This window comes from Sparassis crispa (genome assembly GCF_003851025.1).
Source record: "Sparassis crispa DNA, contig_000005F, whole genome shotgun sequence".
Taxonomy (NCBI): domain Eukaryota; kingdom Fungi; phylum Basidiomycota; class Agaricomycetes; order Polyporales; family Sparassidaceae; genus Sparassis; species Sparassis crispa.
In genome coordinates, this window is record NW_020939752.1 from 2,407,582 (window position 1) to 2,431,309 (window position 23,728).

The 23,728-nt window shown below is 50.9% G+C and overlaps 3 protein-coding genes across 3 annotated transcripts; all 3 read left to right on the forward strand.

Moving 5' to 3' along the window:
* Nucleotides 1–7,590: 7,590 nt before the first annotated feature.
* Nucleotides 7,591–9,939, forward strand: SCP_0607980 (hypothetical protein; the record flags this gene model as incomplete). The annotated part of the gene is made up of 6 exons (XM_027759930.1): nt 7,591–7,709; nt 7,762–7,911; nt 8,630–8,688; nt 8,739–8,997; nt 9,049–9,765; nt 9,819–9,939. 6 exons carry the CDS (start codon nt 7,591–7,593, stop codon nt 9,937–9,939), a joined length of 1,425 nt encoding a protein of 474 aa, XP_027615731.1.
* Nucleotides 9,940–9,989: 50 nt separating this feature from the next.
* Nucleotides 9,990–12,506, forward strand: SCP_0607990 (hypothetical protein; the record flags this gene model as incomplete). Its single annotated transcript, XM_027759931.1, has 1 exon — nt 9,990–12,506. One exon carries the CDS (start codon nt 9,990–9,992, stop codon nt 12,504–12,506), a length of 2,517 nt encoding a protein of 838 aa, XP_027615732.1.
* Nucleotides 12,507–12,704: 198 nt separating this feature from the next.
* SCP_0608000 (hypothetical protein) lies at nt 12,705–13,235 on the forward strand (the record flags this gene model as incomplete). Its single annotated transcript, XM_027759932.1, has 1 exon — nt 12,705–13,235. One exon carries the CDS (start codon nt 12,705–12,707, stop codon nt 13,233–13,235), a length of 531 nt encoding a protein of 176 aa, XP_027615733.1.
* Between the last annotated feature and the right edge of the window lie 10,493 nt (nt 13,236–23,728).

The window sequence follows — 23,728 nt, forward strand, 5'->3', positions numbered from 1 at the left end:
CGTGTAGATCTATTATGTCACGCATTTATCACGCATTTATAAAAAATCGACCGTCATATTTAGTAGACCGCATACAGAGTACCATAGACCACTATAGACCGCATACAGAATGCTACGGACGGCGTACAGAATGCTATGGACCGCATACGGAGTGCTACACACCACTATAGACCGCATACAGAGTGTCGTAGTCCACATACGAACGTTCGTAGACCACATACGGACATTTGTAGTCCACATACGAATATTTCTAAGCGACATACAAATATTTCTAAGCGGCATACAAAAAATAAGCGACAGACCGCTATAGACCGCATACCAACGTTTACAGAGTACTATACACCGCATACAGAGTACTATACACCGCATACGGAGCGTCGTAGCCCGCATACGAACGCTTATAGACCACATACCGACATTCGTAGACCACGTACAAACGTTCGTAGATGGCATACAAATATTTCTAAGCGGCATACAAATATTTCTAAGTGGCATACAAAAAATACCTCCAAGCGACATACCGACGCTTACCACAGGCAGCATACAGAGTACGATAAACGACGTACGGAGCATAGTAGACCACATACAGAGTGTCGTAAGCGACATACGGACATTTCTAAGCGGCATACGAATACTTTTAAGCGGCAAACGAACGTTTCTAAGCGACATACCCATATTTACGAGCGACGTACAAATACTTCTAAGCGACATACTAGACGACGTTATTTCAAGTATCCGTTAGAGGTTTAGATTAGAGTCACACCACGTTAGAGGTATTAGTGTTTCGGTTATAGCTTCGGTTACAGTCAGAATTAGGTGAGGATTAGAATCAGGTTTAGTGTTTCGTTTAGTGGTTCGGTGAGGAACGTTATCTTTTCGTGTAGATCTATTATGTCACGCATTTATCACGCATTTATAAAAAATCGACCGTCATATTTAGTAGACCGCATACAGAGTACCATAGACCACTATAGACCGCATACAGAATGCTACGGACGGCGTACAGAATGCTATGGACCGCATACGGAGTGCTACACACCACTATAGACCGCATACAGAGTGTCGTAGTCCACATACGAACGTTCGTAGACCACATACGGACATTTGTAGTCCACATACGAATATTTCTAAGCGACATACAAATATTTCTAAGCGGCATACAAAAAATAAGCGACAGACCGCTATAGACCGCATACCAACGTTTACAGAGTACTATACACCGCATACAGAGTACTATACACCGCATACGGAGCGTCGTAGCCCGCATACGAACGCTTATAGACCACATACCGACATTCGTAGACCACGTACAAACGTTCGTAGATGGCATACAAATATTTCTAAGCGGCATACAAATATTTCTAAGTGGCATACAAAAAATACCTCCAAGCGACATACCGACGCTTACCACAGGCAGCATACAGAGTACGATAAACGACGTACGGAGCATAGTAGACCACATACAGAGTGTCGTAAGCGACATACGGACATTTCTAAGCGGCATACGAATACTTTTAAGCGGCAAACGAACGTTTCTAAGCGACATACCCATATTTACGAGCGACGTACAAATACTTCTAAGCGACATACTAGACGACGTTATTTCAAGTATCCGTTAGAGGTTTAGATTAGAGTCACACCACGTTAGAGGTATTAGTGTTTCGGTTATAGCTTCGGTTACAGTCAGAATTAGGTGAGGATTAGAATCAGGTTTAGTGTTTCGTTTAGTGGTTCGGTGAGGAACGTTATCTTTTCGTGTAGATCTATTATGTCACGCATTTATCACGCATTTATAAAAAATCGACCGTCATATTTAGTAGACCGCATACAGAGTACCATAGACCACTATAGACCGCATACAGAATGCTACGGACGGCGTACAGAATGCTATGGACCGCATACGGAGTGCTACACACCACTATAGACCGCATACAGAGTGTCGTAGTCCACATACGAACGTTCGTAGACCACATACGGACATTTGTAGTCCACATACGAATATTTCTAAGCGACATACAAATATTTCTAAGCGGCATACAAAAAATAAGCGACAGACCGCTATAGACCGCATACCAACGTTTACAGAGTACTATACACCGCATACAGAGTACTATACACCGCATACGGAGCGTCGTAGCCCGCATACGAACGCTTATAGACCACATACCGACATTCGTAGACCACGTACAAACGTTCGTAGATGGCATACAAATATTTCTAAGCGGCATACAAATATTTCTAAGTGGCATACAAAAAATACCTCCAAGCGACATACCGACGCTTACCACAGGCAGCATACAGAGTACGATAAACGACGTACGGAGCATAGTAGACCACATACAGAGTGTCGTAAGCGACATACGGACATTTCTAAGCGGCATACGAATACTTTTAAGCGGCAAACGAACGTTTCTAAGCGACATACCCATATTTACGAGCGACGTACAAATACTTCTAAGCGACATACTAGACGACGTTATTTCAAGTATCCGTTAGAGGTTTAGATTAGAGTCACACCACGTTAGAGGTATTAGTGTTTCGGTTATAGCTTCGGTTACAGTCAGAATTAGGTGAGGATTAGAATCAGGTTTAGTGTTTCGTTTAGTGGTTCGGTGAGGAACGTTATCTTTTCGTGTAGATCTATTATGTCACGCATTTATCACGCATTTATAAAAAATCGACCGTCATATTTAGTAGACCGCATACAGAGTACCATAGACCACTATAGACCGCATACAGAATGCTACGGACGGCGTACAGAATGCTATGGACCGCATACGGAGTGCTACACACCACTATAGACCGCATACAGAGTGTCGTAGTCCACATACGAACGTTCGTAGACCACATACGGACATTTGTAGTCCACATACGAATATTTCTAAGCGACATACAAATATTTCTAAGCGGCATACAAAAAATAAGCGACAGACCGCTATAGACCGCATACCAACGTTTACAGAGTACTATACACCGCATACAGAGTACTATACACCGCATACGGAGCGTCGTAGCCCGCATACGAACGCTTATAGACCACATACCGACATTCGTAGACCACGTACAAACGTTCGTAGATGGCATACAAATATTTCTAAGCGGCATACAAATATTTCTAAGTGGCATACAAAAAATACCTCCAAGCGACATACCGACGCTTACCACAGGCAGCATACAGAGTACGATAAACGACGTACGGAGCATAGTAGACCACATACAGAGTGTCGTAAGCGACATACGGACATTTCTAAGCGGCATACAAATACTTTTAAGCGGCAAACGAACGTTTCTAAGCGACATACCCATATTTACGAGCGACGTACAAATACTTCTAAGCGACATACTAGACGACGTTATTTCAAGTATCCGTTAGAGGTTTAGATTAGAGTCACACCACGTTAGAGGTATTAGTGTTTCGGTTATAGCTTCGGTTACAGTCAGAATTAGGTGAGGATTAGAATCAGGTTTAGTGTTTCGTTTAGTGGTTCGGTGAGGAACGTTATCTTTTCGTGTAGATCTATTATGTCACACATTTATCACGCATTTATAAAAAATCGACCGTCATGTTTAGTAGACCGCATACAGAGTACCATAGACCACTATAGACCGCATACAGAATGCTACGGACCGCGTACAGAATGCTATGGACCGCATACGGAGTGCTACACACCACTATAGACCGCATACAGAGTGTCGTAGTCCACATACGAACGTTCGTAGACCACATACGGACATTTGTAGTCCACATACGAATATTTCTAAGCGACATACAAATATTTCTAAGCGGCATACAAAAAATAAGCGACAGACCGCTATAGACCGCATACCAACGTTTACAGAGTACTATACACCGCATACAGAGTACTATACACCGCATACGGAGCGTCGTAGCCCGCATACGAACGCTTATAGACCACATACCGACATTCGTAGACCACGTACAAACGTTCGTAGATGGCATACAAATATTTCTAAGCGGCATACAAATATTTCTAAGTGGCATACAAAAAATACCTCCAAGCGACATACCGACGCTTACTACAGGCAGCATACAGAGTACGATAAACGACGTACGGAGCATAGTAGACCACATACAGAGTGTCGTAAGCGACATACGGACATTTCTAAGCGGCATACAAATACTTTTAAGCGGCAAACGAAATCGACCGTCATATTTAGTAGACCGCATACAGAGTACCATAGACCACTTATAGACCGCATACAGAATGCTACGGACGGCGTTACAGAATGCTATGGACCGCATACGGAGTGCTACACACCACTATAGACCGCATACAGAGTGTTCGTAGTCCACATTACGAACGTTCGTAGACCACATACGGACATTTGTAGTCCACATACGAATATTTCTAAGCGACATACAAATATTTCTAAGCGGCATACAAAAAATAAGCGACAGACCGCTATAGACCGCATACCAACGTTTACAGAGTACTATACACCGCATACAGAGTACTATACACCGCATACGGAGCGTCGTAGCCCGCATACGAACGCTTATAGACCACATACCGACATTCGTAGACCACGTACAAACGTTCGTAGATGGCATACAAATATTTCTAAGCGGCATACAAATATTTCTAAGTGGCATACAAAAAATACCTCCAAGCGACATACCGACGCTTACCACAGGCAGCATACAGAGTACGATAAACGACGTACGGAGCATAGTAGACCACATACAGAGTGTCGTAAGCGACATACGGACATTTCTAAGCGGCATACAAATACTTTTAAGCGGCAAACGAACGTTTCTAAGCGACATACCCATATTTACGAGCGACGTACAAATACTTCTAAGCGACATACTAGACGACGTTATTTCAAGTATCCGTTAGAGGTTTAGATTAGAGTCACACCACGTTAGAGGTATTAGTGTTTCGGTTATAGCTTCGGTTACAGTCAGAATTAGGTGAGGATTAGAATCAGGTTTAGTGTTTCGTTTAGTGGTTCGGTGAGGAACGTTATCTTTTCGTGTAGATCTATTATGTCACACATTTATCACGCATTTATAAAAAATCGACCGTCATGTTTAGTAGACCGCATACAGAGTACCATAGACCACTATAGACCGCATACAGAATGCTACGGACCGCGTACAGAATGCTATGGACCGCATACGGAGTGCTACACACCACTATAGACCGCATACAGAGTGTCGTAGTCCACATACGAACGTTCGTAGACCACATACGGACATTTGTAGTCCACATACGAATATTTCTAAGCGACATACAAATATTTCTAAGCGGCATACAAAAAATAAGCGACAGACCGCTATAGACCGCATACCAACGTTTACAGAGTACTATACACCGCATACAGAGTACTATACACCGCATACGGAGCGTCGTAGCCCGCATACGAACGCTTATAGACCACATACCGACATTCGTAGACCACGTACAAACGTTCGTAGATGGCATACAAATATTTCTAAGCGGCATACAAATATTTCTAAGTGGCATACAAAAAATACCTCCAAGCGACATACCGACGCTTACCACAGGCAGCATACAGAGTACGATAAACGACGTACGGAGCATAGTAGACCACATACAGAGTGTTGTAAGCGACATACGGACATTTCTAAGCGGCATACGAATACTTTTAAGCGGCAAACGAACGTTTCTAAGCGACATACCCATATTTACGAGCGACGTACAAATACTTCTAAGCGACATACTAGACGACGTTATTTCAAGTATCCGTTAGAGGTTTAGATTAGAGTCACACCACGTTAGAGGTATTAGTGTTTCGGTTATAGCTTCGGTTACAGTCAGAATTAGGTGAGGATTAGAATCAGGTTTAGTGTTTCGTTTAGTGGTTCGGTGAGGAACGTTATCTTTTCGTGTAGATCTATTATGTCACGCATTTATCACGCATTTATAAAAAATCGACCGTCATATTTAGTAGACCGCATACAGAGTACCATAGACCACTATAGACCGCATACAGAATGCTACGGACGGCGTACAGAATGCTATGGACCGCATACGGAGTGCTACACACCACTATAGACCGCATACAGAGTGTCGTAGTCCACATACGAACGTTCGTAGACCACATACGGACATTTGTAGTCCACATACGAATATTTCTAAGCGACATACAAATATTTCTAAGCGGCATACAAAAAATAAGCGACAGACCGCTATAGACCGCATACCAACGTTTACAGAGTACTATACACCGCATACAGAGTACTATACACCGCATACGGAGCGTCGTAGCCCGCATACGAACGCTTATAGACCACATACCGACATTCGTAGACCACGTACAAACGTTCGTAGATGGCATACAAATATTTCTAAGCGGCATACAAATATTTCTAAGTGGCATACAAAAAATACCTCCAAGCGACATACCGACGCTTACCACAGGCAGCATACAGAGTACGATAAACGACGTACGGAGCATAGTAGACCACATACAGAGTGTCGTAAGCGACATACGGACATTTCTAAGCGGCATACGAATACTTTTAAGCGGCAAACGAACGTTTCTAAGCGACATACCCATATTTACGAGCGACGTACAAATACTTCTAAGCGACATACTATCTATAGGCCGCAGGCCTAACGCTACGTTAGGCCGCCCGACTTTCCGCCCCTGTATCCCTTCCTTCCTCCCTCGTTTCGGTCCCTCGGCTATCTCAAAAGATCGCCCGACATCGAATCTACCCACTACCCGAAGATACAGTTCGACGGAGATCTGAGTCGCCGTGGCCACCGGCGGCAATCAGCCGACTTTCCCACCTCGCGCGTCTTCGACTCCTCGATTTTTTCTCGTCCTCACCCTCTACCCCTGGCCTCATATTGTATATCGTCCGATAGCCTGGCCCTCTGGCTTCAAGATACTACCGATTTGGGGAGGGGTTCAAGAGTTTGGTCGACGATACAGCCGGGCGAAGTGGCGGGGTGCGTGCCGGCGCGCCCTTGGTGAGTTCTCTCCCTTCGTTTCCGATGTTGCGCACACTCAAATCCCTCGAACGCGGTAGCGTCCAGGTAGACGAAGGTCGTGGCTACAAGACGAGACCCCGCTCGGGAAGAATGACGAGGTCGTTGTGAAGATACAGGGGAAGGAAGTGGGAGGGCGCGCACCAGCGGGAACGAGGTAAGCTGACCCACACTCAATGCTCTTCCATTCGCCCATCGAGGGGGCTCGAAACTGCTTGCGAACCGTAGAACGGGTCGTAGGCAGCTTGTTTCTGCCTGCCTGTCTCATTTCTCGTCCAACGCAGCTGTGTCAGTGTCGCGTTTCTCGAGCGACACGACCTCTACCCCTCGCGGTCCCCTGCACCATCGAACACGAACGTTCGACCGCGCGTTCACCCTGGAGGGTTGTAGAGGGCCGAGGTGAGTAAATGAAACACCTTTTCTTTGTTTTTCAGCCGTGCTAACACTTTGCAGCCACCTCGTTGTCGCGCCAGCCACTGCGGTGCAACAGCGGCGTGCAGCCCCCCTCCTTGCGGTCGCGGAGGCCCTGCGAAGCCTCACCACACCCCACTCCACCTCCCTGCACCCTCCGTCGACCCTCTGCTTCGCGCGCAGGCCCGCCACGATGAACGACGGCAACTCTGTCGCCACACCGGCCTCCACCCTGTGCCTTGCGCTCCTCCAGGCTGTGGAATGCAAACGTTGGGCGGCATGTTTATTTTCGAAGGTCGAAGGGCATGCCAGGTAAGTAAACAATGCTTTTTTGTCCCTATCCCACTGTGCTAACATTTTGCAGTCTCATCGTTGTCGCGCCGGCCACCGCGGTGCCACAACGACGTGCAGCCCCCTCCTCGCGGTCGCCTCAGCTCCTCGAAGCCTCGCCACACCCCACCCCACTTCCCCGCAGCCTGCTTCGGCCCTCTTCGACGTGCTCAGACAGACCACGGTGAACGACGGCACCACAGTGGTCGCGTCGGCCATCGCGGAGGAACGACCGCGCTGACCTCCCTTCTCGCGCTCTCCAGGCCCCGACGCTGGCCTGCGTCGCCTCCCAGCACCATCCCCTGACCCTCCTCGACCTGTGGAGGCCCTCCGCAGCGAACAACGGCGCTGCGGTCATCACGCCGGCCGTCGCGGTCCCACGACCGCACCGACCTCCCTCCTCGCGGTCTCAAGACTTTCGGAGCGGCATTGATTACTGATGTGTCGCTGTAGCAATAGACATCTTGATTGCGTAGTATATTATTACTGGTCTATTACTACAGTGGCAGTTCCTAACCTAATCATGCCGGTAATGCACCACCACCACCACCAGGCCCCGACGCTGGCCCGCTGATAAGCATAACGGCCCCGCCATTAAGCATAACGGCCGCCCCCGTACTAAGTGTAACGGCTCCGCGACTAAGCATAACGGCCGGCGGGGCGTGGGAAAGCTGCCGCCCAACAAGCGCCGGTTGGACTTAGAGCTTTCGCGCTCGTTCTGCTTGGCTCACCGCCGCGACACCTTTCCACAACGCCGAGGAGATACTCCTCGGCGTTGCTCTGCTTTTGTTTTTCATCATCTTGCTTGTTTCTGCCGTCTTTTCTGGTTTCTTCCGAGACATGGCGCGCCAGCGCCATGTCTCCTTGGCTACACCTTCTCCCTCCACCTTGCGCTCCCCCAGGCCGTCGAACGCAAACGTTCGGCGGCGCGTTTGTTTTCGGAGAACTAGAGGCAGTCCAGGTGAGTCCGAAAAACTTCTGTATGTATCGCGCCGTGCTAACTTTTTGCAGCCGCGTCGTTGTCGTACCGCCCACCTCGGTGCAACAGCGGCGCACAGCGTCGTCTTCGCGGTCATCCTGGCCCCGCGATGCCGCACTCCACCTCCCTGTGCCTTCCCTCGACCCTCCTCGACCCTCGCAGGCCCACCACGATGAACGACGGCGCCCCGGTCGTCACACCGGCCTCCGCCCTCCGCCTCGCGCTCCCCCAGGCCGTCGAACGCAAACGTTCGGCGGCACGTTTATTTTCGGAGGTCAAAGGGCAGCTCAGGTGAGTATAAAAAATGTTTCGTCCCTATTGCGCCGTGCTAACTTTTTACAGCCACGCCGTTGTCGCGTCAGCCACCGCGGTGCAACTACGGCCTGCAGCCCCCTCCCCGCGGTCGCGGAGGCCCCTCAAAGCCTATCTCCACCTCCCCGCACCCTCCCTCGGCCCTCTTCGACCCGCACAGGCCCACGGCGGCGAACGACGGCGACGCGGTGGTCGCGTCGGCCACCGCGGTGCGACGAAGGCTCGCAGCCCCAACTACAGCGTTGCCAAGGCCTCGCGAGGCCCCAGGCAGCCTCTCTCGACCTCCCCGCACCCTCTCTCGGGCGTCTTCGACCCGCGCTGGCCCACGGCGGCGAACGACGGCCACGCGGTGCGACGACGGCCCCGCCACAAGTCAGCCAAGGCCCCGGGCAGCCTCTCTCGACCTCCCCGCACCCTCTCTCGGGCGTCTTCGACCCGCGCTGGCCCACGGCGGCGAACGACGGCCACGCGGTGCGACGACGGCCCCGCCACAAGTTTGCCAAGGCCCGGGCGGCCTCTCCACCTCCCCGCACCTCCCTCGGTTCCTTTCGACCCGCGCAGGCCCACGGCAGCGAACGACGGCGGCGCAGTGGTCGTGTCGGCCACCACGGTTCAACGACGACGTCACCATCGTGTTTCCGTGGCGACACCTCGACCTCCACCTCAGCCTGAGGCTCGCGGTCCCCTGTGCCATCGAACGGAAATGCTTGACCCCGCATCCATTCAGGAGGGTTCGAGAGGGCCCAGGTGAGCCAAATAAAATCTTCTTGTTTGTTTTCAGCCGTGCTAATATTTTACAGCGTAGTTGTCATCGCGCCGGCCACCACAGTGCAACAGCGGCACGCAGCCCCCTCCTCGCGGTTGCCAAGGCCTCGCGAGGCCCCGCGAAGCCCCACCACACCTTCCCGCACCCTCCCCTGACTGTCCTCGATGCGCGCAGGCCCTCCGCAGCGAATGGCGGTACCACGGTTATGGCTGATAAGCCCAAGCGGCGAGCGAGTTATGGCATCGAGTGCAAGCGCAGGCCAAGTGTCGCCACCACTGCAGACGGTGGCAAGCGCAGCAGAGGCGTGGTTCGGTCAACACGCACCACACCGAGGACGAGCACGTCGACATCGACGAGCCCTGGACACTCAGCTATGTACCCATCGACAAGGACATCGTCCCCAGCGACGACACCCCCGACAAACTCCAGTGCGTGGCCACACACTGGCGCGACGTCACCGCCCTCGAATCCAATGCAATCCCGACTACGCCACCCATCGGCCTCACTCAGCTGCCCCTCTCCACCCTGTCCCATCCCTCAATATTCTCCCACACCAACCACACCAACCTCTCCGTCCGCCCGCTGTCTAACGCCGTTCATGCATCGCAATCCATCCCTTCCACGAACTTCATCTCGCCCTTCACGTCCATACGCCAATCCGTTGATGCTGCCTGGCGCCTTCCCAATGCTGCTACAACCTGGAGGCTCACGTCCCATTTTCCATACTGACTCGCGCGGTCCACCGAGCGACCTCCCCCTGCCCATGCCGCCCCAGCTGAATTCGAGCCGTTCCTCACCAGGCCCCTTCCGCGGCGGCGGCCCGCCCACGCCCGTAGTACTCGATGACAATCGCGTACCATCTCACACGCCGCTTGCGCCCATGGACGTTGATCGTATCTCGCACCCCTCTCGCAAGCACTCCGCCTCGTACCCCCCGTCCTCGCGCGACAGCGGCCCGCGCGGTCCAGCAGGGCAGAGCCTCCTTTTGCATCACCCCGTGCCTTCGCAGTCTCCCGTTGACGGGATGCGCCAGTCCCGCCATGAGCACGCGCGCCCGCTGCGGATGCCTTCACCTTCCGCCTCCCCTCCGCCACATGCACACCTTCGCGCACGCTCTCCACAGCACCTCCCACCCTTCAAGCGTGTCGTCGGTCCTGGTCAGACGCCCGGTCCCGTCTCGCGTCGCACCCCCCCTCTACCGTATTCCCGCGACGAGCGCGAGTCAGGCTGGGACCGTCGCATTGTCCCCATCCCTATTGACCACGCGGAGTGGGAGCGCGAGCGCCGTGGACACCCCCCGAGCGAGTACCCCGTGCACACCTCACCAGCGTACTACGCGTCCCGCCTGCATTCGCCCCGTGGTCCCAGCCCCCGAAGCCCGCGTGAGCGAAGTCCGGACGTGTCCCCGCGTGCCGTGCATCCCACGTACAGACCGTTCTGGGAGAAGCCGCCGACGTCGGGCCCGGGCGTGCCTCGCTTGCCACTCCACCCGCCGATGGATATGCACGAGCCCATGCGGAGGTACGATTCGCGGTTCGACGCGCGTGAGACACCGAACCAGTACGAGCGTGAGAGGGGCAGGGAGCGTGAGCGCGAGAGAGAAAGGGAGTCGATGGTTGTGCTCGACCCGCGGGACCCGCGGTACGTGCCCTCGCCCGATGTGCGCGCACGCGGTCTTCCGCCGCCAGGGCACTGCGCGTACGAGAGCCCACAGATTCCCCTGCAGACCGTCAGCGTCGGCCCCGCCGAACCCAAGGAGCGTAGACGGCGCACCGGGAAGGAGAGGGACGCCGAATCATCCGCAGGCTCCACCTCCGCGCCTGCAGCTGACCCCCCGCCAAAGGAGCGCAAACGTCGCGTGAATGCGATACGCGTCAAGGAGGAGCCGCAGCGCGGGGACAACCCCGCGGGCCCGCTGTCGTTCAAGTACCGCAAGACCGTCGGCAGCCCCGAGCCCGCGAGCGCTGGATCGGGCAGATCCGTGCAGCCGTCACCCACAGGCTCTGCGCACCTCCCTCCGGTACGTGTTGTGGACGAGGATTACGACGAGGGTGTAGCGGATGCGCTGATGGGCCTGTCTCAGTATCCACGCGCGTTCGGCCCCGGTCGTGCACCTGGCGCGTCGCCAAGAACGTCGATCTCCTCACGCTCTCCCCCAGTCGGCACCAAGCGTCCCCTCAGTCCTGCGCTGACCGACGAGCACGCAGACAAACGTTCACGTGTGGGCAGCATTAGCGGGCGGCCGACTTCGCACTCCATCTCGTCCAACTCGAACGGCAACTCTGGCGGACGCCCGACGCCGACGCCCTCGATGCGCACCTCGCCGATCCCGTTCCATCAACAGCCGTCGTCGCACTCGCCGGAGACGCGACAGACGCTCGACCGCCCCTCGTACCCGCCCTCACCGTCCCTTCCACCGTCACTCCCTATGATGCTCCCACCGCACCCGCGTCCGATCGGCGCGGGTCTCTCGCACGCCCCACCGATGACCCTACCACCGCTTGCACACCCGCCGGCGCCGGCGGTGGTCAGCCCCCAGCGTGACAGGGACGCGGATGGGGACGAGCGCATGCACTCGCGCTCAGCGTCGCCGCCACGGGGTGCGAAGCGTGACATCGTGCCGCACGGCACTTCCGTGCCTGCGTCTGCTAGCGGGTCGCCCTCAGCGAAAGCCACTCCGTTGCCGGCGTCGAGCAATGGGCGTGCGGGGCCCATACCATGATTCCTGCCCCGCCCACGCAGGCCCACGGTGGCAAACGACGCCGCCTGCGTTGTCGCACCGGCCATCACGGTGCGACGACGGCATGCAGCCCCGACCACCCGGTCCCCAAGGTCCCGCGAGGCTCCGCGCAGCCTCTCACCACCTCCCCGCACCCTCCCTCAACCCTCTTCGACGCGCGCAGGCCCACCACAGTGAACGATGGCACAGCGGTCATCGCGCCAGCTACCGCGGTGCCACAACGGCGCCCAGCTCCCTCCTGGTGGTCTCCAGCCACCGGCGAAAGCCCGCGTCACCTCCCAGCACCGTCACCCAACCTTCCTCGACCCGCGTTCACCGTCTGCGATGAAAGATCGCGCCCAGGTCCCTCTTCGTGGTCTGCAGGTCCCGACGCTGGCCCGCGTCACCTTCCAGCACCATCACCGAACCCTCCTCAACTCGTGTTCGTCCGCTGTGGTGAACGACCGGCCCCGGTCGTCACGCCGGCCACCGCAGTACAAGGACTGCGCTGACCTCCCTCCTCGCGGTCTCCAATGCCTGACGCTGGCCCGTGTCACCTTCCAGCACCCTCAGCCAATCCTCCTCGACTCTAGTTCGCCATCTGCACCGAGCGACCACGCCCCGGACCTCCCGTCGAACATCGAGTGCCGGCCGGTAGACTCGATGTCTCTGGCACACTCAAACGCAACGTGTTTGAGCGCGCGTTCGCCCAGCAGTGTTCGGGCGATATAGGTGAGTAAAAAATATTTGTTTTCGGTTTTTTAACAGTGCTAACGACCTCTAGAAGTCCCGATGCCGACGCAGGGAATGCGAAATGACGACCCGCCCGCGCGTAGCTCGACAGCCACATACCTACATTCCATTCCACTCAAAGCCCGCCGTACTCGTCCGCACAGGCCAACCACACACGGAACGCGCAGCAACAATGGCCCGGGATAGTGTGTCAACGGGCACGCACCCCCGCCATCCGAGTCCCCTCGAACCGTGCTGTCCCGTTCCCCTCGAGTGCCGTCGTCCGACTCCGCTCGAACGCCGCGATCCCCCCATCAATGCTCCACCGTCTTCATCCGCGTGACACAGCTACATGCACAGAATGCGCAGCAACAGTGTGCATGCACACAAGTCCACCGTCCCAGTCCCCTCGAACGCCGCTGTGTTCTGCACAACGCACCGCCGTTCTCGTTAGCACGATGCAAGTATATACACAGAACATGACAACACGGCGAGCACGCGCCATTTCCACTGTCTCACTCGCGGTTCGTATCATGTAGTACTATCCATAGCGCGCAGTAGCCAATACATATATAGATATATATTTTGCTTCATCCTACCGTTAGGCCACCCAACTGTCTGCCTCAGCACCTTTTTACTTCAACCTCACATACCAAGTGCCGTCATCTCAGTATTAGCTATCTCAGCGTTACCTGAATGTTACCTGAACGTTAGGCTGAATGAGCGTTATCTGAACGTTAGGCTGAATCAATGAGTGTTATGTGAACGTTACACTGACTCAGTGTTATCCGAACATTAGGCTGAATGTTATGCTGACTGCGTGTTATCTGTCTGGACATTACACTCACTGAGCTGTATCTGACTGTTAGTCGACCGTTATCTGAATTGCACACTGTCATCTGAGTGAGTATAATAAATGATGGAATACTGTCAACTACATACGAAGCGTCGTAGACCACATATCGAGAGTTGTAGGCGACGTACAAATGATGGTAGATGGCATACAAATACTTCTAAGCGGCATACAAAAAACACTTCTAAGCGACATACGAACGCTTATTACGGGCAGCATACAGAGTACCGTGAATGGCATACGGAGCATAGTAGACCACATACAGAGTGTCGTAACCGACATACAAATGTTTTCAAGGGACGAACCGATATTTCCCAGTGACGTACGAATATTTATAAGCGGCATACAAAAAACCGTCATAAGCGACATTATAGGCAGCATACAGAGTACCATTAAATGACGTACGGAGCATAGTAGACCACATACAGAGTGACGTAACCGACATACAAATATTTCTATGAGGCCTCCTAGGACGATCGTAGGGTCGCTGAGGGCGGGCAACCCCAACCCTAGGGTGGGGGTTCCCCGAGCGGACGCTAGGGGTACGCGTCCCCTTTGGGAAGGAGGCCATTGCCGAACCCTACGGACCGTGCCGTAGGGCACGTGCGCCATCAGTAGCACTGGTGAGGGGCCTCTGACCTGCGCGGCCGTCGCGGACGACCATGCGTGGAAAGGCACAGGTGGCTGCACAGGCGAGGTGGCGCGGGGGGGGCAAAGCATGCTGGTCATGAGTGGCCGTCGTAGACGACCGTTCGAGTTGCATGGGGTGCCAGGTCTAAGTTGAACTTGAGCCAAGGCTAGGTACGTGTCTGCTTTGGGAAGGAGGCTGTTGCCCAACACTACAAAAGGTGCTGCAGGCACGTGCACCATCACTAGCGCTGGTGAGGGGCCACTGTCCTGCGTGGCCGTCGTGGACGGCCATGCACGGAGAGGCTCCACTGGCTGCATAGGCCAGGTGGCACAGGAGGTAAACCACGCTGGCCACGAGTGGCCGTCCTGGACGGCCGTTCGAGGTGCATGAACTGCCAGTACTGAGTGGAACCTGAGCCAAGGCTAGGTACGTGTCTGCTTTGGGAAGGAGGCTGTTGCCCAACACTACAAAAGGTGCTGCAGGCACGTGCACCATCACTAGCGCTGGTGAGGGGCCGCTGTCCTGCGTGGCCATCGTGGACAGCCATACATGGTGGTGGTGGTGTATTACCGACATAGGTCCCAGTTAGGAATGCTGGGCTGCCACTGTAGTAAGCATATGATAAACTAGACCTGTAGTAATGTACTACGCAATCATGATATGTATTATTACAGCGACATATCCATAACCAATGCCACTTCAAAAGCCTCATACTCCTCAACCATAGCTCGCGGCCAAAAGAGGCTCAGATGGCTGCATAGGCCAGGTGGCACAGTCAGCAAAGCACAGCGGCTGTGAGTGGCCGTCCTGGACGGCCATCTGCTGTAGTGGCCACCAGGGGGACAGACCACAAGTGGCAGTCCAGGAAGGCCATGTACAGCTTGCACAAGAAATGGCCTTCCCAGATGGCCACCTGTGGCACTGACCATGAGTGGCCATCCTGGACGGCCACCTACTGTCGTGGCCACCAGAGGGATAAACCAAGTGGCAGTCCAGGAAGGCCATGCATGGCTTGCACAAAAAATGGCCTTCCTGGACGGCCACCTGTGGTACTGACCATGAGTGGCCATCCTGGATGGCCATCTGCTATACTGGCCATGAGAGTGACAAACTACAAGTGGCAGTCCGGGAAGGCCATGTACAGCTTGTACAAGAAATGGCCTTCCCGGACGGCCACCTGCTGCAGTGGCCACCAGAGGGATAAAGCACAAGTGGCAGTCCAGGAAGGCCATGTATAGCTTGCACAAAAAATGGCCTTCCCGGAAGGCCACCTGTGGTACTGACCATGAGTGGCCATCCTGGACAGCCATCTGCTGTACTGGCCATGAGAGTGACAAACCACAAGTGGCAGTCCAGGAAGGCTATGAACAGCTTGCACAAGAAATGGCCTTCTCGGACGGCCACCTGCTGCAGTGGCCACCAGAGAGACAGACCACAAGTGGCAGTCCAGGAAGGTCATGCATAGCTTGCACAAAAAATGGCCTTCCTCGACGGCCACCTGTGGTACAGACCATGAGTGGCCGTCGCGGACGGCCATCTGCTGTAGTGGCCATGAGAGTGACAAACCACAAGTGGCAGTCCAGGCAGGCCATGTACAGCTTGTACAAGAAATGGCCTTCCCGGACGGCCACCTGTGATACTGACCAGGAGTGGCTGTCCTGGACGGTCACTGCTGCAATAGCTGCCTGAGGGACAAACCACAAGTGGCAGTCCAGGAAGGCCATAAATGGCTTGCACAAGAAATGGCCGTCCCGGACGGCCACCTGTGGTACTGACTATAGGTGGTCATCTTGCACGGCCATCTGCTCCAATGACCTTCACAGGGATGAACAATAAGTGGTAGTACTGGAAGGCCATACATGACATACCTAATAAACGCTCATCTCAGACCGCCACTGAGGGTACTAACAAACTTACACGGCCGTCCTGGACGGCCACCTGCAGTGAGAAGCCCTGCGTGGCTGTGTCATAGCCCACGTACGAAGTGTCGTAGGCGACATACCAACAATTGTAGATGGCATACGAATATGTCTATAGACCGCATACAGAGTGTTGTAGCCCACATACGAACGTTCGTAGACCACATACCGACGTTTGTAGTCCACATACAAATGTTTCTAAGCGACACGCAAATATTTCTAAGCGGCATACAAAAAATACTTCTAAGCGACAGACCGCTATAGACCGCGTACTGACGTTTACAGAGTACTATACACCGCATACAGAGCGTCGTAGCCCGCATACGAACGCTTATAGACCGCATACCGACATTCGTAGACCACGTACAAACGTTCGTAGATGGCATACAAATATTTCTAAGCGGCATACAAATATTTCTAAGTGGCATACAAAAAATACCTCCAAGCGACATACCGACGCTTACCACAGGCAGCATACAGAGTACGATAAACGACGTACGGAGCATAGTAGACCACATACAGAGTGTCGTAAGCGACATACGGACATTTCTAAGCGGCATACAAATTCTTTTAAGCGGCAAACAAACGTTTCTAAGCGACATACCCATATTTACGAGCGACGTACAAATACTTCTAAGCGACATACTAGACGACGTTATTTCAAGTATCCGTTAGAGCTTTAGATTAGAGTCACACCACGTTAGAGGTATTAGTGCTTCGGTTATAGTTTCGGTTACAGTCAGAATTAGGTGAGGATTAGAATCAGGTTTAGTGTTTCGGTTAGTGGTTCGGTGAGGAACGTTATCTTTTCGTGTAGATCTATTATGTCACGCGTTTATAAAAAATCGACCGTGATATTTAGTAGACCGCATACAGAGTACTGTAGACCGCATACAGAGTATCGTAGACCGCTATAGACCGCATACAGAATGCTACGGACCGCGTACAGAATGCTATAGACCGCATACGGAGTGCTACAGACCACTATAGACCGCATACAGAGTGTGGTAGCCCACATACGAACGTTCGTAGACCACATACCGACGTTTGTAGTCCACATACAAATGTTTCTAAGCGACACGCAAATATTTCTAAGCGGCATACAAAAAATACTTCTAAGCGACAGACCGCTATAGACCGCGTACTGACGTTTACAGAGTACTATACACCGCATACAGAGCGTCGTAGCCCGCATACGAACGCTTATAGACCGCATACCGACATTCGTAGACCACGTACAAACGTTCGTAGATGGCATACAAATATTTCTAAGCGGCATACAAATATTTCTAAGTGGCATACAAAAAATACCTCCAAGCGACATACCGACGCTTACCACAGGCAGCATACAGAGTACGATAAACGACGTACGGAGCATAGTAGACCACATACAGAGTGTCGTAAGCGACATACGGACATTTCTAAGCGGCATACAAATTCTTTTAAGCGGCAAACAAACGTTTCTAAGCGACATACCCATATTTACGAGCGACGTACAAATACTTCTAAGCGACATACTAGACGACGTTATTTCAAGTATCCGTTAGAGCTTTAGATTAGAGTCACACCACGTTAGAGGTATTAGTGCTTCGGTTATAGTTTCGGTTACAGTCAGAATTAGGTGAGGATTAGAATCAGGTTTAGTGTTTCGGTTAGTGGTTCGGTGAGGAACGTTATCTTTTCGTGTAGATCTATTATGTCACGCGTTTATAAAAAATCGACCGTGATATTTAGTAGACCGCATACAGAGTACTGTAGACCGCATACAGAGTATCGTAGACCGCTATAGACCGCATACAGAATGCTACGGACCGCGTACAGAATGCTATAGACCGCATACGGAGTGCTACAGACCACTATAGACCGCATACAGAGTGTGGTAGCCCACATACGAACGTTCGTAGACCACATACCGACGTTTGTAGTCCACATACAAATGTTTCTAAGCGACACGCAAATATTTCTAAGCGGCATACAAAAAATACTTCTAAGCGACAGACCGCTATAGACCGCGTACTGACGTTTACAGAGTACTATACACCGCATACAGAGCGTCGTAGCCCGCATACGAACGCTTATAGACCGCATACCGACATTCGTAGACCACGTACAAACGTTCGTAGATGGCATACAAATATTTCTAAGCGGCATACAAATATTTCTAAGTGGCATACAAAAAATACCTCCAAGCGACATACCGACGCTTACCACAGGCAGCATACAGAGTACGATAAACGACGTACGGAGCATAGTAGACCACATACAGAGTGTCGTAAGCGACATACGGACATTTCTAAGCGGCATACAAATTCTTTTAAGCGGCAAACAAACGTTTCTAAGCGACATACCCATATTTACGAGCGACGTACAAATACTTCTAAGCGACATACTAGACGACGTTATTTCAAGTATCCGTTAGAGCTTTAGATTAGAGTCACACCACGTTAGAGGTATTAGTGCTTCGGTTATAGTTTCGGTTACAGTCAGAATTAGGTGAGGATTAGAATCAGGTTTAGTGTTTCGGTTAGTGGTTCGGTGAGGAACGTTATCTTTTCGTGTAGATCTATTATGTCACGCGTTTATAAAAAATCGACCGTGATATTTAGTAGACCGCATACAGAGTACTGTAGACCGCATACAGAGTATCGTAGACCGCTATAGACCGCATACAGAATGCTACGGACCGCGTACAGAATGCTATAGACCGCATACGGAGTGCTACAGACCACTATAGACCGCATACAGAGTGTGGTAGCCCACATACGAACGTTCGTAGACCACATACCGACGTTTGTAGTCCACATACAAATGTTTCTAAGCGACACGCAAATATTTCTAAGCGGCATACAAAAAATACTTCTAAGCGACAGACCGCTATAGACCGCGTACTGACGTTTACAGAGTACTATACACCGCATACAGAGCGTCGTAGCCCGCATACGAACGCTTATAGACCGCATACCGACATTCGTAGACCACGTACAAACGTTCGTAGATGGCATACAAATATTTCTAAGCGGCATACAAATATTTCTAAGTGGCATACAAAAAATACCTCCAAGCGACATACCGACGCTTACCACAGGCAGCATACAGAGTACGATAAACGACGTACGGAGCATAGTAGACCACATACAGAGTGTCGTAAGCGACATACGGACATTTCTAAGCGGCATACAAATTCTTTTAAGCGGCAAACAAACGTTTCTAAGCGACATACCCATATTTACGAGCGACGTACAAATACTTCTAAGCGACATACTAGACGACGTTATTTCAAGTATCCGTTAGAGCTTTAGATTAGAGTCACACCACGTTAGAGGTATTAGTGCTTCGGTTATAGTTTCGGTTACAGTCAGAATTAGGTGAGGATTAGAATCAGGTTTAGTGTTTCGGTTAGTGGTTCGGTGAGGAACGTTATCTTTTCGTGTAGATCTATTATGTCACGCGTTTATAAAAAATCGACCGTGATATTTAGTAGACCGCATACAGAGTACTGTAGACCGCATACAGAGTATCGTAGACCGCTATAGACCGCATACAGAATGCTACGGACCGCGTACAGAATGCTATAGACCGCATACGGAGTGCTACAGACCACTATAGACCGCATACAGAGTGTGGTAGCCCACATACGAACGTTCGTAGACCACATACCGACGTTTGTAGTCCACATACAAATGTTTCTAAGCGACACGCAAATATTTCTAAGCGGCATACAAAAAATACTTCTAAGCGACAGACCGCTATAGACCGCGTACTGACGTTTACAGAGTACTATACACCGCATACAGAGCGTCGTAGCCCGCATACGAACGCTTATAGACCGCATACCGACATTCGTAGACCACGTACAAACGTTCGTAGATGGCATACAAATATTTCTAAGCGGCATACAAATATTTCTAAGTGGCATACAAAAAATACCTCCAAGCGACATACCGACGCTTACCACAGGCAGCATACAGAGTACGATAAACGACATACGGAGCATAGTAGACCACATACAGAGTGTCGTAAGCGACATACGGACATTTCTAAGCGGCATACAAATTCTTTTAAGCGGCAAACAAACGTTTCTAAGCGACATACCCATATTTACGAGCGACGTACAAATACTTCTAAGCGACATACTAGACGACGTTATTTCAAGTATCCGTTAGAGCTTTAGATTAGAGTCACACCACGTTAGAGGTATTAGTGCTTCGGTTATAGTTTCGGTTACAGTCAGAATTAGGTGAGGATTAGAATCAGGTTTAGTGTTTCGGTTAGTGGTTCGGTGAGGAACGTTATCTTTTCGTGTAGATCTATTATGTCACGCGTTTATAAAAAATCGACCGTGATATTTAGTAGACCGCATACAGAGTACTGTAGACCGCATACAGAGTATCGTAGACCGCTATAGACCGCATACAGAATGCTACGGACCGCGTACAGAATGCTATAGACCGCATACGGAGTGCTACAGACCACTATAGACCGCATACAGAGTGTGGTAGCCCACATACGAACGTTCGTAGACCACATACCGACGTTTGTAGTCCACATACAAATGTTTCTAAGCGACACGCAAATATTTCTAAGCGGCATACAAAAAATACTTCTAAGCGACAGACCGCTATAGACCGCGTACTGACGTTTACAGAGTACTATACACCGCATACAGAGCGTCGTAGCCCGCATACGAACGCTTATAGACCGCATACCGACATTCGTAGACCACGTACAAACGTTCGTAGATGGCATACAAATATTTCTAAGCGGCATACAAATATTTCTAAGTGGCATACAAAAAATACCTCCAAGCGACATACCGACGCTTACCACAGGCAGCATACAGAGTACGATAAACGACGTACGGAGCATAGTAGACCACATACAGAGTGTCGTAAGCGACATACGGACATTTCTAAGCGGCATACAAATTCTTTTAAGCGGCAAACAAACGTTTCTAAGCGACATACCCATATTTACGAGCGACGTACAAATACTTCTAAGCGACATACTAGACGACGTTATTTCAAGTATCCGTTAGAGCTTTAGATTAGAGTCACACCACGTTAGAGGTATTAGTGCTTCGGTTATAGTTTCGGTTACAGTCAGAATTAGGTGAGGATTAGAATCAGGTTTAGTGTTTCGGTTAGTGGTTCGGTGAGGAACGTTATCTTTTCGTGTAGATCTATTATGTCACGCGTTTATAAAAAATCGACCGTGATATTTAGTAGACCGCATACAGAGTACTGTAGACCGCATACAGAGTATCGTAGACCGCTATAGACCGCATACAGAATGCTACGGACCGCGTACAGAATGCTATAGACCGCATACGGAGTGCTACAGACCACTATAGACCGCATACAGAGTGTGGTAGCCCACATACGAACGTTCGTAGACCACATACCGACGTTTGTAGTCCACATACAAATGTTTCTAAGCGACACGCAAATATTTCTAAGCGGCATACAAAAAATACTTCTAAGCGACAGACCGCTATAGACCGCGTACTGACGTTTACAGAGTACTATACACCGCATACAGAGCGTCGTAGCCCGCATACGAACGCTTATAGACCGCATACCGACATTCGTAGACCACGTACAAACGTTCGTAGATGGCATACAAATATTTCTAAGCGGCATACAAATATTTCTAAGTGGCATACAAAAAATACCTCCAAGCGACATACCGACGCTTACCACAGGCAGCATACAGAGTACGATAAACGACGTACGGAGCATAGTAGACCACATACAGAGTGTCGTAAGCGACATACGGACATTTCTAAGCGGCATACAAATTCTTTTAAGCGGCAAACAAACGTTTCTAAGCGACATACCCATATTTACGAGCGACGTACAAATACTTCTAAGCGACATACTAGACGACGTTATTTCAAGTATCCGTTAGAGCTTTAGATTAGAGTCACACCACGTTAGAGGTATTAGTGCTTCGGTTATAGTTTCGGTTACAGTCAGAATTAGGTGAGGATTAGAATCAGGTTTAGTGTTTCGGTTAGTGGTTCGGTGAGGAACGTTATCTTTTCGTGTAGATCTATTATGTCACGCGTTTATAAAAAATCGACCGTGATATTTAGTAGACCGCATACAGAGTACTGTAGACCGCATACAGAGTATCGTAGACCGCTATAGACCGCATACAGAATGCTACGGACCGCGTACAGAATGCTATAGACCGCATACGGAGTGCTACAGACCACTATAGACCGCATACAGAGTGTGGTAGCCCACATACGAACGTTCGTAGACCACATACCGACGTTTGTAGTCCACATACAAATGTTTCTAAGCGACACGCAAATATTTCTAAGCGGCATACAAAAAATACTTCTAAGCGACAGACCGCTATAGACCGCGTACTGACGTTTACAGAGTACTATACACCGCATACAGAGCGTCGTAGCCCGCATACGAACGCTTATAGACCGCATACCGACATTCGTAGACCACGTACAAACGTTCGTAGATGGCATACAAATATTTCTAAGCGGCATACAAATATTTCTAAGTGGCATACAAAAAATACCTCCAAGCGACATACCGACGCTTACCACAGGCAGCATACAGAGTACGATAAACGACGTACGGAGCATAGTAGACCACATACAGAGTGTCGTAAGCGACATACGGACATTTCTAAGCGGCATACAAATTCTTTTAAGCGGCAAACAAACGTTTCTAAGCGACATACCCATATTTACGAGCGACGTACAAATACTTCTAAGCGACATACTAGACGACGTTATTTCAAGTATCCGTTAGAGCTTTAGATTAGAGTCACACCACGTTAGAGGTATTAGTGCTTCGGTTATAGTTTCGGTTACAGTCAGAATTAGGTGAGGATTAGAATCAGGTTTAGTGTTTCGGTTAGTGGTTCGGTGAGGAACGTTATCTTTTCGTGTAGATCTATTATGTCACGCGTTTATAAAAAATCGACCGTGATATTTAGTAGACCGCATACAGAGTACTGTAGACCGCATACAGAGTATCGTAGACCGCTATAGACCGCATACAGAATGCTACGGACCGCGTACAGAATGCTATAGACCGCATACGGAGTGCTACAGACCACT